Raw genomic sequence first — 17,287 nt, 5'->3', positions numbered from 1 at the left:
TGCTGCAGCATGGTCTCTGATCAGTCATTTGTGTCCTCCGCTGGAATGTGGGGGCCGCCCTGCCGCCCCCCTGTGCTGCACCAGCACCAACAATGCAGACAATCGGTGGATTCACTAATGGATGACTGCACAACTTACTTCAGTCCTTAAACGTAGCTGGGTAGAAATGCATGATCACAACGATACAGCAGAGGTCCTGCCCCCCTACCCATTTATTAGGGCTTGCATGGCCATCCGAATTATCAAATCATCTTTCATTTGTACATAATGACACCTTGGGGATTTGATAGACTAGGGATTGACAAAAAGCACACATAGGGCAGTGACCAAATAACATGCGGTTTTATTGTGTTTTTTTGCACTCACCTGTAAATATGTGAAACCAGAGCAAATGAATACCCTTAGATGGCAGCAGCCCAACTGCTGCTCTGCTGGGTGGACCAACATTGCCCTGAACTGTTACATCGGTTTAGTTTTTCTTCCTGCTAATTGGACAAACTGTAAACACCACCCTCACTTCATGTACAGAATCAAAACCCTGCCCCTGCTTGTACATAAAGCCCCACCCCTGATTGTACAGAACCAAGGCCCCGTCCCTGCTTGTACATAAAGCCCCGCCCCTGCTTGAACAAAACCAAGGCCCCGTCCCTGCTTGTACAGAACCAAAGCTCAGCCCCTGCTTGTACAGAACCAAAGCTCAGCCCCCGCTTGTACAGAACCAAAGCCCCACTGTTACTTCCTGTACAGGCAAAGCCCCACCCTCACGTCCTGCACGCAAAGCCCTGCCCCAACTTCCTGTACAGAACCAAAGCCATGCTCCTGCTTCCTGGAGATAAAGCCCCTCCCTCACTTTGATACAGACTCAAAGCCCCTCCCTCACTTTGATACAGACTCAAAGCCCCGACCTCACTTGCGGTAATCCGCCTCAGCCTCTTGACAAGGGGCAGTCGACAGCAAGTCAGACAGAAGGAGAGACACCTAGTGGCGGGGTTCGGGAAAGATTTTATAGGGGTAATACAACATTTAAGTAATCAGCATATATTGTCTATTTATCACACTATAAAGTCTGACCATAGAGGAACCATATAACAGAAGACGCTAAATGATTTTATTTTTTGTAATTTAGATGTAAATGTTCTTACATCATCCAAGTAGTTATTTCCAGGGACCGGAGCAGCTGATAGACGTTGGATATATCTATCTGCGGCCAATATATATTTGATGGTAAATAAGTAGATGGCGGAGAACAGATTTCCTTGCCTCAACCATCAGACAGCGATACCACGATGACGTCACGTTGCACTGGCACCAGGTGACAATCTACTCTATACATTGAGGAGGGCATGAAAATGGGAACTTTATGCCAACCAACCTCCCCCCTGTGCTCCTTGTGATAGGTCTCCAGTCTGGGCTGGATGAGCCAAGCTCTTTGTAGTTTAACGCACGGACTTGGCATCACCCCAAGACAACGGATTTCTCCACGCCATCCTCCACCTGCAGGTACTCCAGCTGTGATGGGAAATACTGGCTCCGGTAGCGAGGGCTGTTCCTTACATACTCCAGATAATCTGGGGCTCCAGGACAAGTGACGTTATCGGCCAGGAGAACAGAGCCAGCTTTTAACAATCCACATTCCTGAGGAAGAGAATGGAAGGTTACAACATTGCTGAAGAGGCCATGCCAGGGGCAAGAGGAGCGTGCCAGTGGAGAAGCAAGAAGGCACAACATGCAAAAGAAACCAAGACACAGATGGAGGAGTAGTCAACCAAAAGTAAAGGCTGCAGAAAACTTCCAAGAATGCAGGGACATATGGGGGAGACCAGAGCGCATGCAGGGAAATATGGGGGAGACCAGAGCGCATGCTGGGACATATATGGGAGCTCAGAGAGCAAGCTGGGACATATAGGGGAGACCAGAGAGCATGCTGGGACATATGGGGGAGACCAGAGAGCATGCAGGGACATATGGGGGAGACCAGAGAGCATGCTGGGACATATGGGGGAGACCAGAGAGCATGCTGGAACATATGGAGGGAGACCAGAGAGCATGCTGGAACATATGGAGGGAGACCAGAGAGCATGCTGGAACATATGGAGGGAGACCAGAGAGCATGCTGGAACATATGGAGGGAGACCAGAGAGCATGCTGGAACATATGGAGGGAGACCAGAGAGCATGCTGGAACATATGGAGGGAGACCAGAGAGCATGCTGGAACATATGGAGGGAGACCAGAGAGCATGCTGGAACCAAATCAGAGGTAGATGGTTTTGTTTCACTGCAAAGTAGACTTCCCCCCCCCCCCCCCCCCTAGTGCATGACACGAGGATACAGAGAAAATGGTCTGTCATCCTGGCGTCTCACACCGCCCCATCATGTGACACAACAACAATTTGGAAAAATGTGTTGTCATTTTTTCTAAATGAACTGGGAAGTTAGTCCCCAGGCATGTGTGAATGCAGCCTGAGGTTTCCCAGGGGTGCACTCACCTCCAGTAGTTTGGTATCGGGGAGGTAGCTGACTTTCCAGTGGTCGATAAACACAAGGTCAAACTTTTCTAGATCCAGTTTCTTTTTCAATTGCGGAATCAGGACAGAGCTGGATCCCACCAGCAGCTCTACCTAGGAGAGAAAGATTGTATCACAACTCTAGTCCCAGGTTTATCTGGTCTTAGAAAAGTTGGGTAGATAACAATACGGCTGGAGAAACAATTCCCAGACTCCTACAGCAGACTTACCATTCAGGAGTCTGGGAAAGCTGTATAATTATTATAGCCGCCATTGGAGCTTAGTAATTGGATTGTAATCTGCAAAATCAAGACCTCCGCCATCTACGTTTGAAAGCCCACCACCACCCCGAGGGCAGAGGTGGCCTTGCACCCCCATCTTACACTTCTGCATCTGATGAATGAGACCTGCAATGACCCTCTCCGGATAGTGGCCCCCACCGCGCAACAAAGATTTTGCTACGGAGAGAAAAAACACAACCTTTATACTAAATTGAACGCGCGGATTCCAAATATGAACTCCGAATTTGCCTGACACGTCTAGACTTTAAGATATACATGCAGAGCCTATTCACTTAGAATATCGATACATTATATACAAGAAATATTATAATGGACATGCCCGGACCCGTCCAGACAGGTCTATCGGCTGATGTCACCAGTAAGTATAGACGGCAAGCTGGACAGAGTTGATAAAGTGACCTGTTCTATCAGTTCTGAAACTTAAGATGGAAAGACGCAAATGTGTTAACAATCCGGACAATTTCTGCTACAGATGTGGCAAATACACCAGCATGATCAGCGCAAGAATCTGACAAAGCGAGGGCGGAGAGTTTACAAGTATTACTTTGAGTGTCAAATTGGAGATTAACAGAAAATCTGGCCTCCCCCATGCCTGTTGCATGGTGTGTTACTCTGGGCTAACGCAGTGCTTGAATGGTAAAAGGGAAGGAATGGCTTTGTCAGTGCAGATGGCTGGGAATGCGCTGAAAAATCACCTTTCAGACTGTTATTTTTGCATGACTGAAAATGCCAGATAGTGTTAAGATTTTTATTGCATATTTTTCCATTTTTATGCAGGGTGCAGCCAGGCCCTTTAGTGTCGGTTGGGTAAATTGGGGTGTCTGTCCTTGTGGGGTGCACGTATATAGTGCTGGGCAGCCCGCCTGATCTAATAGTATGGGTGTCATTAATAGGCTGTAAGCCAGACACTGTGCGTCACACGCATCTGTGTGACTGGCGCCCTATGCAAGCCTAATCTGTGTGCATATTTAATACTACACAGCCACCCTCTCCATGAATTGGTAGGTAGGGAGTGGCTATTTGCACCAGTGCTGCCCCAGCCTTTATCACGGGGTCTACTGAATCCTGGTAGTGCGTTGGAAAGGCTGTATCTTTTTCTGTGATGTTTTTTTTAAAGAAATCACCAGATATTCAATGAGAAACAAGTCACAAATTCTGTGTCCTGACTGTGAGTCTGCTCTTACACCAGTACCACGGGATGGAGAGAATCCAGTGCCTACCCTTCCCCCCGGAAATTGAAACTGATGGTTCTGATCCTGATGAAGGAGAAGGTGTTGATTGGCATAAAGTTTTTCCTGATCCAGCACAACCGGTAGATCAGCCGCACTTGCTGAGCCAATCAGATTTAGATGATCTGGTAAGAGATCTGTCATTATCGAAAGAAAAGTCAGAACTGCCGCTTCTAGACTTCAGGAATGGAATTTGGTACAACGAGGCACCACAACTTCACACACCAAGTTAGCTGCATACTATGCAATGAAAAAAGATGTCTGTTCCTGTACCGATGTAAATGGTCTTATGATGGAGTTAGATGGTACACATGTTCCCAATGAATGGAGGCCATTCATAGACTCAAGCAAAACATTGAAAGCAGTCTTGTTGCACAAAGATACCGAAAAACCATCGGTTCCATTGACTCAGGCGGTTGGAATAAGAGAGACCGGTGCTTCTATGGAGTAAATTCTGAAAATGTTCAAATGCTCAGAACATAAATGGGAAAGGTGTGTTGACCGGGAAGTGGTAGTGATGCTGCTTGACCTACAGTTAGGGTGCACGAAGCATATGTGTTTCTTGTTACCTCTGGGAGTCGAGCACACAGTTGGTCAGAACAATGCACAACACAAATCACTGGTCGATCCACTTCAAGTTTATCTTCCACGTTTAGCAAACTGAAAACGGAGGGTAAAATAAAGGCCAGGATTTTTATTGACCCCAAAATCAACAAACTAATACATGATGACACATTCAGAACAAAACTCAACTCTCTGGGACTTGCAGCTTGGGATGCAACTTGTGCGGATAGTGCAGAACTTTCTAGGGAACAGACGAGCTATCACTATTCCCATCGTGACTTTTTTCCACCCAATTTGGGATGAACATGGAGAGAGGTTCCATAAGAGATATCTACAATGGAGAACAGATATCAAGGCCGCTGGAATCCCAACATGATGGGAGACTAATGCTGGTTTTTGCAACGGGGACATATGATCCTCACAAGCACAAAAGCAGATGGACCTTGCTCAAGTAAGACTTTTAAACTGGAATATGAGACTTTTTAAAATGTTGTTATTCCATTACATTTTCACATACTGTTTGCTATGAAAACTTTGATGTACATCTGGTAATTGTTGGAGTAAAACTTGTTCTGTACAAAACTATTTAATGCTTTCCAAGTGTTTAATTCATTTGGGAAAACTTATGCATAACAATTTCCTGACGTGTTACAACAATTCTGACTTCGGATTTGGAATATGCACACTTGATTTAGTATAGGGCACTTGTTTTTATCCCAGTAGCCGAACAAAAATGATACTGTTCCAAGGTCTTCGGTGTCACATAGATGAGATCCTTGTTCCCTTCAGGTTTGATTCCATCGGAGATCCGCCATGATAAATGCTCATTTACCTGACCGCTTGCCTGTAATACAGTTCTGATCCCGCTGCAATGAAACTCGGCAGTATCCCCAAGAGTAAAATTACTCTTCCTACAGAGAGCCGGTCTTCTCTGGACTCGGCTTAATGAAGACGGGCACTGATAATGGAGAGGGGGTTAGCCGGATTCTCTCATGGGAACCAAGCATTGACTTGTAAATTGTTATCAGCTGCTCCGCTCCACAGTGAACATTAACAGCTGCTTACATACGACAGTCCTGTTATCCGGCCCCATAGGGGGAAAAGTGTTCTCTTTAAGGCCTCTGCAATAGTCTGATAAGCTATACCAGTGTGCCTGAGTGGTAACATTTTATGAAATTTGGCGCTTTATTTCCACTCTTGTGGGGGTATTATTTTGGGTGTCTATGGTCAGTAACTGGTGACACTTATGGAGGCATTCATGGCTGGCACTTTTATATGAGGTGTTGTTTTGGGTGTGACTGTTCTATATTTTTTGGATTCTTGGGAATATTTTGCAATGTGGGCATTCATGGTTGGCATTGTTTTGGGTGAAACTCCTATACAATACTGTTATGAAGGCATACATGTCAGGCACTCTATGGGGGTATGTTTTGGGTGCCTATGGTCAGTACCTAGTGACACTTAAGGAGGCATTCATGGCTGGCATTCTTCATATGGTTCCTATGTACATGGGGCATTTTTTAGGAAGCCGCTCCTATGATGATAATGTTATGGAGACATTTAGGTCTGGCACATTAATGAGGGCATTTGTACTTCGTCCTGAAATATGAACTACAAAGAAAGATGGGACCCATACAAAAATGTTCTGACTTAATCCAAAATCCACCTCCTGTAGCACCATTAAATCAATCCGGGCTGATCTCATTTGCTCCAACACACTCCCAAGCAATAACACCAGCTTGTAAATCCTACAGGGCTCGGGATCTCACCTTGCACGTCTGACCTGCCGGCCGCTTCTCTACAGATTTATCCTGTGCAGAAAGCGTGGAAGGACTCAGTGGGTATTGAGGGGAACGAGAAAACAGCTGAAGTGGCAGCTGCAGACACTGTAGTGTGGTATAGAGAAGGGCCTCTTGGAGACGCCACTTACGCTGCCGGCAAGTGGACTGCGTGGCATTCTGCTCTGCCTGAGAGCAAGAGGAGGGAGGAGAGGAAGGCAATGGAAAATCAGATATAGGAGGCAGCTATAGGTGGCAAGGATAATGGAAAAATCAGGTGCAGTGTATGACAGAAAAAAACAGAAAGATGAATAAGACAAGATGATATGGAAAAGCTGCTGCCCAATGTCCTGGGTACAATGCCACCGCTGCCCACCTGTGCATCCAGACCTGCATGCTGAAACAGCTTCTTAGCCACATGGGCATAGTGAGAGTTCATTTCTATAGTAATAAGTCGTGCCCCAGGGGGCAGGAGACGGGCAATCCTCATGGTTGAATATCCACAGTATGTGCCAAGCTCCAATACGTAACGAGGACGAGTCTCCAATACCACCGCATCGAGGATCTCACCTGGCAAAAGAATATGGCGGTGACACTGAATGGTTTACATTTACTTTACTCTGACATTGCAGTTATCAATCCTCAGATAAATAGTACATTCTTATAGGTTTAATTTTTTTAAAATGTAAATATCATTAATATATCTCAGGATATAGAACAAATTTTTCGTCATAGTGTCACCCTCACTGAGATACTGTCACCTATGTCGAAGAATATAACTACTATAATACTGCTCCCTATGTACAAGAATATAACTACTATAATACTGCCCCCTAGGTACAAGAATATAACTACTATAATACTGCCCCCTAGGTCGAAGAATATAACTACTAGAATACTGCTCCCTATGTACAAGAATATAACTACTATAAGGCTGTGTGCCCACGATGCGTTTTTCAAGCGTTCATGCTGCGGAATTTCCGCAGCGTAAACGCTTCAAAAACGCTTGGTAATCCGCCCCCCATGGTCCCCAATGACAAACTGCACTGTCAATGCCCATGCTGCGGATTTTTCCGCAGCGTTTATGCTGCTCTCAAAAATCCTCAGCATGTCCATTAATTTTGCGGAAGCGCGGTGTAATCGCCGCCATTGACTTGCATTGAGACGCACATAATCCGTGTCAGTACATTTGTACTCACGGATTATATGCGTTTCAATGTGCGGATGGTACCCAAGTCTGGAGGAGAGGAGACCCTCATCCAGACCTGGGTACCATTGTACCTGTAAAAAAAATAAATAAAATAAAATAAAGATTATATTCACCCTCCGACGGCCCCCGGTCTCCTTCCCTGTGCTTGCGGGCAGGACTGAAGGACCTGCGGTGATGTCACAGTCATGTGACCGCAGGCCCTTCAGTGCGGTGTCCCGCGATCAGCTGGCAGCCAGGAACGAGCGCAGCAACACACGCCGGGCCATCGGAAGGTAAGTATACAGTGGTGGCCAAAAGTATTGGCACCCCTGCAATTCTGTCAGATAATACTCAGTTTCTTCCTGAAAATGATTGCAATCACAAATTCTTTCGTATTATTCTCTTCATTTAATTTGTCTTCAATGAAAAAACACAAAAAGAATTGTCCTAAAGCCAAATTGGATACAATTCCACACCAAACCTAAAAAAGGGGGTGGACAAAAGTATTGGCACCCTTTGAAAAATCATGTGATGCTTCTCTAATCCGTGTAATTAACAGCACCTGTAACTTACCTGTGGCACCTAACAGGTGTTGGCAATAACTAAATCACACTTGCAGCCAGTTAACATGGATTAAAGTTGACTCAACCTCTGTCCTGTGTCCTTGTGTGTACCACATTGAGCATGGAGAAAAGAAAGAAGACCAAAGAACTGTCTGAGGACTTGAGAAACCAAATTGTGAGGAAGCATGAGCAATCTCAAGGCTACAAGTCCATCTCCAAAGACCTGAATGTTCCTGTGTCTTCTGTGCGCAGTGTCATCAAGAAGTTTAAAGCCCATGGTACTGTGGCTAACCTCCCTAGATGTGGACGGAAAAGAAAAATTGACGAGAGATTTCAACGCAAGATTGTGCAGATGATGGATAAAGAACCTCGACTGACATCCAAACAAGTTCAAGCTGCCCTGCAGTCCGAGGGTACAACAGTGTCAACCCGTACTATCCGTCGGCGTCTGAATGAAAAGGGACTGTATGGTAGGATACCCAGGAAGACCCCACTTCTTACCCCGAGACATAAAAAAAGACAGGCTGGAGTTTGCCAAAACTTACCTGAGAAAGCCTAAAATGTTTTGGAAGAATGTTCTCTGGTCAGATGAGACAAAAGTTGAGCTTTTTGGGAAAAAGCATCAACATAGAGTGTACAGGAAAAAAAAAAGAGGCATTCAAAGAAAAGTACACTGTCCCTACAGTCAAACATGGCGGAGGTTCCCTGATGTTTTAGGGTTGCTTTGCTGCCTCTGGCACTGGACCGCTTGACCGTGTGCATGGCATTATGAAGTCTGAAGACTACCAACAAATTGTGCAGCATAATGTAGGGCCCAGTGTGAGAAAGCTGGGTCTCCCTCAGAGGTCATGGGTCTTCCAGCAGGACAATGACCCAAAACACACTTCCAAAAGCACTATAAAATGGTTTGAGAGAAAGCACTGGAGACTTCTAAGGTGGCCAGCAATGAGTCCAGACCTGAATCCCATAGAACACCTGTGGAGAGATCTCAAAATGGCAGTTAGGAAAAGTCACCCTTCAAATATCAGGGACCTGGAGCAGTTTGCCAAAGAAGAATGGTCTACAATTCCAGCAGAGCATTGTAAGAAACTCATTGATGGTTACCGGAAGCGGTTGTTCGCAGTTATTTTGGCTAAAGGTTGTGCAACCAAGTATTAGGCTGAGGGTGCCAATACTTTTGTCTGGCCCATTTTTGGAGTTTTGTGTGAAATGATCAAAGATTTGATTTTTGCTTCATTCTCTTTTGTGTTTTTTCCTTGCAAGCAAATTAAATGAAAATAATAATACCAAAGAATTTGTGATTGCAATCATTTTCAGGAAGAAACTGAGTATTATCTGACAGAATTGCAGGGGTGCCAATCCTTTTGGCCACCACTGTAGGTTTATTTTTTTTATTTTTAAACATTCTTTTACGGTCACACTATATAAATCCATGCCAGTTGCATGGATTCATATAGTGTGACCTAGTTGTCAAGCACTTTCCAAGTGATGCTAAAATCACCTGGAAAGCGCTTGTCAACCCGCATGCGGAAACGCATGTGAATAACGCTTCAAATCCGCATGTATTTGGCAGGAAAAACGCATGCACAATCTGCATGCGTTTTTTCTGCCAGGGAGATGCAGAAATGCTGCAGAAATTTTCTGCTTCATTTCTGCATCGTGGGCACATAGCCTAATACTGACCTTATGTACAAGACTATAACTACTATAATACTGCCCCCTATGTACAAGAATATAACTACTATAATACTGCTCCTATATACAAGAATATAGCTACTATAATACTGCCCCCTATGTACAAGAATATAACTACTAAAATACTGCTCCTATGTACAAGAATATAACTACTATAATACTGCTCCTGCGTACAAGAATATAACTACTATAATACTGCTCCTGCGTACAAGAATATAACTACTATAATACTGCCCCTATATACAAGAATATAACTACTACAATACTGCCCCCTATGTACAATAATATAACTACTGTAATACTGCCTACTATGTATAAGAATATAACTACTATAATACTGCTCCTTTGTACAAGAATATAACTACTATAATACTGCCTACTATGTATAAGAATATAACTACTATAATACTGCCCCCTATGTACAATAATATAACTGCTATAATACTGCCTCCTATGTACAAGAATATAACTACTATAATACTGCTCCTTTGTACAAGAATATAACTACTATAATACTGCCCTCAGAGTTTAGGACAGATAATTAAAATGATAAAGTTTAGTTCGTACTTACCTTTCTTATCTCCAACATTCATGGCCCATTCCACCTTGGAGCAAAAGGAATCTATGGCAGAAATGACACTGAGGACATCTCCATACTTGGCACTGCGCTGTACATACTGCAGGATTCGTATCGGCCTAGTGGTTCCAGAAAGAAAGTCTCGTATTCGTTCCAGGTAGTTATCGTGCCACCAGAGCGCCCACTCACCATTGGTACGCACTCGCCAGGCAACCAGGAGGACAATGCATGCCAGCAGGGCCACGAGAGTCAGGACCGTAGTCAGCATCACGCGGCAGGTACCAAGTACAGGACAAGACCTGGACCTGGATCAGACCTGAGATGTCACACGTGTCAGTATATCTATATGACAACTATGTAAACAATTTGCTCCAATGTATTTAGTCTGTTATCTAGCAGCACAAATCTCTCTCCTATACTGATATGATGCTACAATGTATCAGCACAATTAAACCATATTAAAAGGATTCCCTAGACCAGATGTAATTGTAGCAAACCTCCAGATGGGAGAAATATTAGGTAAAACCAGCAGATATCACAACAATAGAGAGGAATTGAATCGGCAAGTATATTATATATATTTATTATTTTAGAGAGGTACAGAACTTTTTCTTATTGCATTGTATCTAATGTGGTGGGCTGTACGCTGTCTTTTGGGATAAAATCACAAGTATCCGCCACCACCGTGCAACCACAATCATTTCCTATGGGAGGAGGGGTGACATAACGGCAGAGGTTACAACATAGTTGGAAACATCGTAATTTTTGCAAAAACTTCTCATCCATAAAGGAATCATTGTGATCATGGAACGTTGTGAGCTCCCAATCCCAGTATATGTTTATTCCTCCATAGTCAGGTTTAGCTGCCATCCACAACAACCTTGGATCATTTACAGCAGGATTATAAATCGGATATAAAGGAACATCATAAAAAGAGAAGGCTCAGTATGGAGGAACGATGCAGACACAGCAGGGACATCCAGGCACAGGGGTCTGCAAACCTCAACTCCCAGCATAGGGACTTTAGAGAACATACAAGTTACTAAGGAGTAGTACCTCTGCTTGCTGTCATCCAGCTATGACACAATACAATACAGAACAGAGCTCTACATACAGACACTTACTGAGAAATGTGGGTTTTCTGTCTCTGGGAGTCTTCAGCTGTGTGCGATGTATGTGATCTTACAGGAAGGAGGAGGAGGAGGAGGAGGAGGAGAAGTCCAGATCTTCACTGCCCGCCTTTTTTCCACTACACAGTAACCACTCTATAGGAAGGGAAATGTCAGAATTCATCAGTACACAATAAGTTTGTGGCAGGGAACTACAAGGCCCAGAATTCACGCTTTGTATTGTAGTTATGAGATCGACTGCAAAATAAGTCATAATTATCTCATAACTAGCATACAAAGAGTTAATGCAAAAGCTCCGCTCATAGTCTGGTATTATATAGACCCCAAATGCTGATCTTAGGGGTCACGCTATTTTCTTTTACAACGTGCCATGTAGGATTGGTTGGAGAGCCCCTTTTCTATACAGAATGCACCAATCCTTGCATGTAGTGACTTCGCACATGGGTCAGCAACCTGCGGCACTCCAACTATTGCCAAACTACAACTCCCAGCATGCCCTGATTTACAGCGGCTGGGGTGGTGCAGGTTGCAGACGCCTGACTGTGCATGTCAATACCCCACCTTCATCCAACTGCAACCTCCCAATGTTATAAAACTACAACTCCTAGCATCCACCCACAGATTCCTGCTCACTTCTTATGTATCTGTAGTCCACTTGGACAGCAATTTATGACTTTTTTCATTGCAAAACTACAACTCTCAACAAACCCTGACTTGCTGGGAGTGGTAGTTTTGCTAAATACTATGAAAAATAGATTCTCTGAACCAGACTTACAGCTGATTTTTAGATTGGTGTCAATCTACAAAGCTATTGCCATAGTGAGCTGAACCCTTGACGTGTGTGACACGTGTCACGTGACCCCATCATCTGCAGCAAATCATGGGAATTTCACAGCTGTAACGCTGCAGGTTTAACCCCTTGTACTGCAAAGAGTGAAACCCACAGACGGACATGAAGTGGATTTTAAATCTGCAGCGCTGGTATATTTCCACTGCTGACTTTTTTTTTGTAAAACTGCTTGCATTTCCAGTCTAACCAGCAGGATCCTGGTATGTCAGAGCTTTTCCCAATACCAGGGACCAAATCCCACAAACCTTATAATCCTCCAATGGTTCCTCCACAGCCCTGGTCTTCACTGATCCGTTCATCACCATGAAAGCTGAATAGAGAAGCGCAGTACGTTGTTCCCAGCAACAGCCTTGACTAACAAGAGAACAATACCTCGTGTTCTGCAATAGTCAGAAGGTTCAGGGGCGGATGGGATTAGACAGAAAGAAAGGGCAGGAGGAAGGCGACTCTGCAAATGCGAGAATTATATACTGTACCGTCAAGGTGAATGCAAACACAGAGATTTCTAATTAATGCAGACACTTAGAATAGACGATGAAAGGAGTATTTACAGTAAAAGCGGCAGCCGTATTACGATCTATTAATAGGGAATCGGCAGATGCCCCCTCACCTTTATTATTCATAACATACAGAGATGGGGACTTATCCCGAGCATCGGACCTGATTTAGGCTGGATTTTATGCATGGAAAATAGACAGCATTTTACAGAACCAGCAAAATGGATGAGTTCTCATTCGCATGCTACATTTTGTTTTTTTTTTTTTTGGATGTGGACATTAGCCTTTGCTAACGGACGGTTTTTAGACAAAGTGGGGCCCTGGGCAAAAGTTTAAAGTGGGGCCCCAAATGCTGACATATTGCCCCATCACACAGAAACATTTCAGTTGTATTTATATGCGCCGAGTTCAGGCCGTTAAACGAGCGTGATTGACAATATTGGAGTCCTTCGGTGCTGGTTTCCCGGCCTCTTTACACCGGCTGAGGAAGAATAATGGGGACAGCACAATCACTAATAGATCAATCTGTCCTCAGACAGTATCCTGTTATCAACAGTACATCTGAAGTTTACTCCGGGCGATGTGCTGCTGAGAACAATGATTTTTGTTCCGGCATAAACAATCAAATCACCCGATGAATGACCAGCATTTTGCTTGTTTAGTATAATGCACCCCATAGTCCTCCACATAGTATAATGCACCCTGTAATCCTCCATGTAGTATAATGCACTTCCCATTGTCCTCCATATAGTATAGTGCACACCCCATAGTCCTCCATATAGCATAATGCACACCCCATAGTCCTCCATATAGTATACTGCACTCCCCATAGTCCTCCATATAGTATACTGCACTCCCCATAGTCCTCCATATAGTATACTGCACTCCCCATAGTCCTCCATATAGTATAATGTGCCCCATAGTCCTCAATATACAGGGTGGGCCATTTATATGTATACACCGAAATTAAATGGGAACGGTTGGTGATATCAACTTCCTGTTTGTGGCACATTAATATATGGGAGGGGGAAAACTTTTCCAGATGGGTGGTGACCATGGTGGCCATTTTGAAGTCGGCCATTTTGGATCCAACTTAATTTTTTTCAATGGGAAGAGGGTCATGTGACACATCAAACTTATTGAGAATTTCATAAGAAAAACAATGGTGTGCTTGGTTTTAACGTAACTTTATTCTTTGAGTTTTTTTACAAGTTTATGACCACGTATAAAATGTGTTCAAAGTGCTGCCCATTGTGTTGGATTGTCAATGCAACCCTCTTCTCCCACTCTTGACACACTGATAGTAACACAGCAGAAGAAATGCTAGCACAGGCTTCCAGTATCCGTTGTTTCAGATGCTGCACATCTCGCATCTTGATGGTATGGTGTGGTATATGGGGTACAAAGATAGTGGGGCCTCACATGCGCCTCCGTCAAGATTTTATACTCGTCCACCTGCGTACAATCTGCCAGCTCTGAAAACAGGTCCAGGTTCCGCTGAAGCAGCTCTCGGCACTGTTTCTTCTGGGCCGGTGACAGTCTCTCTGCCACTGTGACATCTTCGACTCTGGCTTCACGAAGGGCCCCAAGGCATGTAGCTTCCACCAACTCCCTGTCCCGTCAAGGTTTGAGCAGGTTAACGTGGTACACCTGATACGGCTTTCTTCTTCCTGGTTGGTGGACCTTGTAGTTGACATCACTCAACTTTTTGACCACCTCATATGGTCCTTGCCACTTGGCCAGGAATTTTCTCTTCACCGTGGGGATCAGCACCAACACCCGGTCTCCAAGGCTAAACTGCCTCAGTCTTGCTGACCAACTGTAGACCCTTGCCTGGGCCTCTTGTGCTTGAAGGAGGCTCTCTATTACAATCGGCATCACCCACGCGATTTGGTCTTGCATCTGGGCCACATGCTCGATGACACTCCGGTGGGGTGTTACCTTGGCTTCCCAGGTCTCCTTCGCAATGTTCAACAGTCCCTGAGGGTGCCATCTGTAAAGCAACTCAAAGGGTGAGAACCCCGTAGAGGCCTGGGGAACTTCCCTAATGGAGAATAGCAGGTAGGGAAGTAGGCAATCCCAGTCTCGTCCATCCTTCTCCACGACCTTTTTAAGCATATATTTTAGGGTCTTGTTGAACCTCTCCACCAGTCCGTCTGTCTGCGGATGGTACACCAACGTTCGGAGTTGGGTAATTTGCAGAGCTTTACACATCTCCCTCATCACTTTTGACATGAACAGAGTTCCTTGGTCCATCAGGATCTTCTTGGGCAGGCCCGTTTGGGAGAAAATATGGAGTAGTTCACGCGCTATACTCCGGGCAGAGAAGTTTCTCAATGGTACCGCCTCCGGGTGCGGTGTTGCGTAGTCCAGCACCACCAGAATGTATTGGTGACCCCTAGCGAACTTAGCTAAGGGCCCTACCAGGTCCATAGCAATTCAGCCAAACGGAACCTCTATAATGGGTAACGGGACCAGGGGACGACAGAAGTGGGACACGGGAACAGTTAACTATTGTCGGTCCTGTCCTACGTGTAGTTAACAACCTTCCGGTGACACCCAGGCCAGGAAAAACCTTTGAAAGACCTGCTCTTGGGTTTTGTCTATGCTCAGATGCTCCCCCAAGACATGAGAATGGGCTAGGTCTAGTACCCTACGCCTATAGGGTCCTGGTACCAACAGCTGCTTTAACACTTCCCCTCTCTGCTTAGTGACCCAATATAGCAGATCCTCATTAACTGCAAAATAAGGAAATCTGGTGTCAGCCCCCGGCCTCTTGGGCGACCCCATTTATCACAGTCACATTGTCCCATGCCCCTTTCAATGTAAGATCCTGCGTTTGTGCCATACCAAAATTCTGCCCAGAAACCCCCAGTTCAGGAACCTCATCCTCAGGGGTCCCTGTCTCGTCCTTGTCGCCAGCAAGGACACACAGGGGGAACTCATCCGCCTCTGGCTGTAATGGGGATTCTTCGTGGACGAACCGGCTCCGGTCTCAGCTAGGGGGCACCCAAGCCTTTCCCCACAAGTCCCAGAACTGCTGGAAGTCCCGCCCGATTATAACTGGGTGTAAACAAGTCTCTGACTACCCCAGAGGGACTCAGTACCACAGTTCGTTTTTATAGTCACTTGGGCGACGGGGTAGTCCCTGGCATCTCCATGGATACAGCGGATGTCCACGTGTTTCCCAGGGATCAACTGGTGGGGAAGTGTGGCCCCTTACTAAACTCCCCGAGTCCAAAAGTCCTGACACCAGTACCCCATTTATGGTCATGGGACAGGACTGTGGCCCCTCACGTGCTGATTGCCTATTCCGCCTACAGTGTGGACTTAGTATGAACAGCGTCTTCCTATGCAGTAGTCCATCTGCTCGGAGGACACAGGACACTGGGCTGCTATATGTCCAGGACCGTGACACCTCCAGCAGATCAAGTCTTTCCCAGCGGCTTTTGGCAGACCCTCAAACTCCCCCAGTGGTGGCTCTAATACCCCTCTTTTGGGACTCGGGCTCCCCAGTATGGGGATGTAGCACCACTCGGCTTCCTTAGGGACCTCTCGACCACCTGGTATCTTTCTACGAGGCCAAAAAGGTCATCCGCATTCCAGGTGTCTTCCTGCGTAACCCAGATCTGTACGGGCCTAGGGAGGGAGCGAATAAATCTGTCCATCATGTTCTGCACAAGATGGAGGATATCGAACATTTGGGAGCGAGGGGGTTTTTCACCTCCATATGCCAAGTGGTGAACCCTATGGGCTCTGACTGACAGTCACTCCAGCACGTTCCAGTATTTCAGTTTTAAGTTTAACATACTCCTGGGTATCTTGCAAGGTCAGGTCGTAATAAGCCTTCTGGGGCGCACCAGTCAGATAGGGGGCCAGCACCTCTGACCACTGCTCCGGCGGTAGCGTCTCCTGCTCTGGCACCTGCTGAAACACAGTCAAAAATGCTTCCACATCATCCCCCGGGGTTTTTTGCTTGGCTTGTCTTACCGCTTTTCGGACGTACGAGTCATCACCTGGAGTTGGGGGGAGCTGCTGTCCTTGCACGATTCGCCTCTGCGACCAATTCCATCTGCTGCTGTTGGTGGATCTATTGTAATAACAGCTTGGTTGTCTCCTGCTGAGCTTTCACCAGGGGCTTGATCAGGTCCTCCATGTTGTCTGTTGTCGTTTCCTGGGGATTTTGCCCGCATTCTCCACCACCTGTGGTAGATCACTCACTCAACTGCACAGGAAAGTAGACACAGGTACGCTGTCTTTTTAAATCTTTTGTTGGTTTATTATAATGTGGCATAAACCAACATTTAGTCCATGAAAATAAACACAACCCACTGGGCAAAACAAAGCAAAACGGTATCACAAAAACAGTCTTTGTAGTAGCAAAGGCACGGAGTTTTCCATAGTGTAT

General features: G+C 45.5%; 1 protein-coding gene across 2 annotated transcripts; it reads right to left on the bottom strand.

Moving 5' to 3' along the window:
• Positions 1-982: 982 nt before the first annotated feature.
• Positions 983-12,928, bottom strand: LOC141154463 (catechol O-methyltransferase B-like). Of its 2 annotated transcripts, XM_073640421.1 has the most exons (7): positions 12,628-12,928; positions 11,527-11,667; positions 10,592-10,718; positions 10,397-10,521; positions 6,755-6,948; positions 2,488-2,619; positions 983-1,635 (listed from the first exon to the last, which is right to left on the bottom strand). In XM_073640421.1, the coding sequence occupies exons 3-7, from the start codon at positions 10,630-10,632 to the stop codon at positions 1,456-1,458; spliced, it is 672 nt and encodes a 223-aa protein (XP_073496522.1). In that variant the 5' UTR covers positions 10,633-10,718; positions 11,527-11,667; positions 12,628-12,928; the 3' UTR covers positions 983-1,455. The 2 variants fall into 2 exon arrangements, with proteins under 2 accessions (XP_073496522.1, XP_073496521.1); XM_073640420.1 differs by having other exon boundaries at positions 10,397-10,718; positions 12,628-12,881.
• Positions 12,929-17,287: the final 4,359 nt, after the last annotated feature.

The sequence above is a fragment of the Phyllobates terribilis genome, unplaced genomic scaffold, assembly GCF_046119375.1.
Source record: "Phyllobates terribilis strain yellow unplaced genomic scaffold, ASM4611937v1 Scaffold_7__3_contigs__length_470593459, whole genome shotgun sequence".
In the NCBI taxonomy this organism is placed as follows: domain Eukaryota; kingdom Metazoa; phylum Chordata; class Amphibia; order Anura; family Dendrobatidae; genus Phyllobates; species Phyllobates terribilis.
This window is presented reverse-complemented; position numbering and strand designations above follow the sequence as displayed.

Excerpts from the sequence above, each read along its gene's own strand:
- LOC141154463 (XM_073640420.1), bottom strand. The coding sequence starts at position 10,670 with ATGCTGACTACGGTCCTGACTCTCGTGGCCCTGCTGGCATGCATTGTC. Across the intron at positions 2,620-6,754 it reads ATGCAGGTCTGGATGCACAG|GTAGAGCTGCTGGTGGGATC; the intron begins GTGGGCAGCGGT and ends TTTCTCTCCTAG. Across the intron at positions 1,636-2,487 it reads CCGATACCAAACTACTGGAG|GAATGTGGATTGTTAAAAGC; the intron begins GTGAGTGCACCC and ends TCTCTTCCTCAG.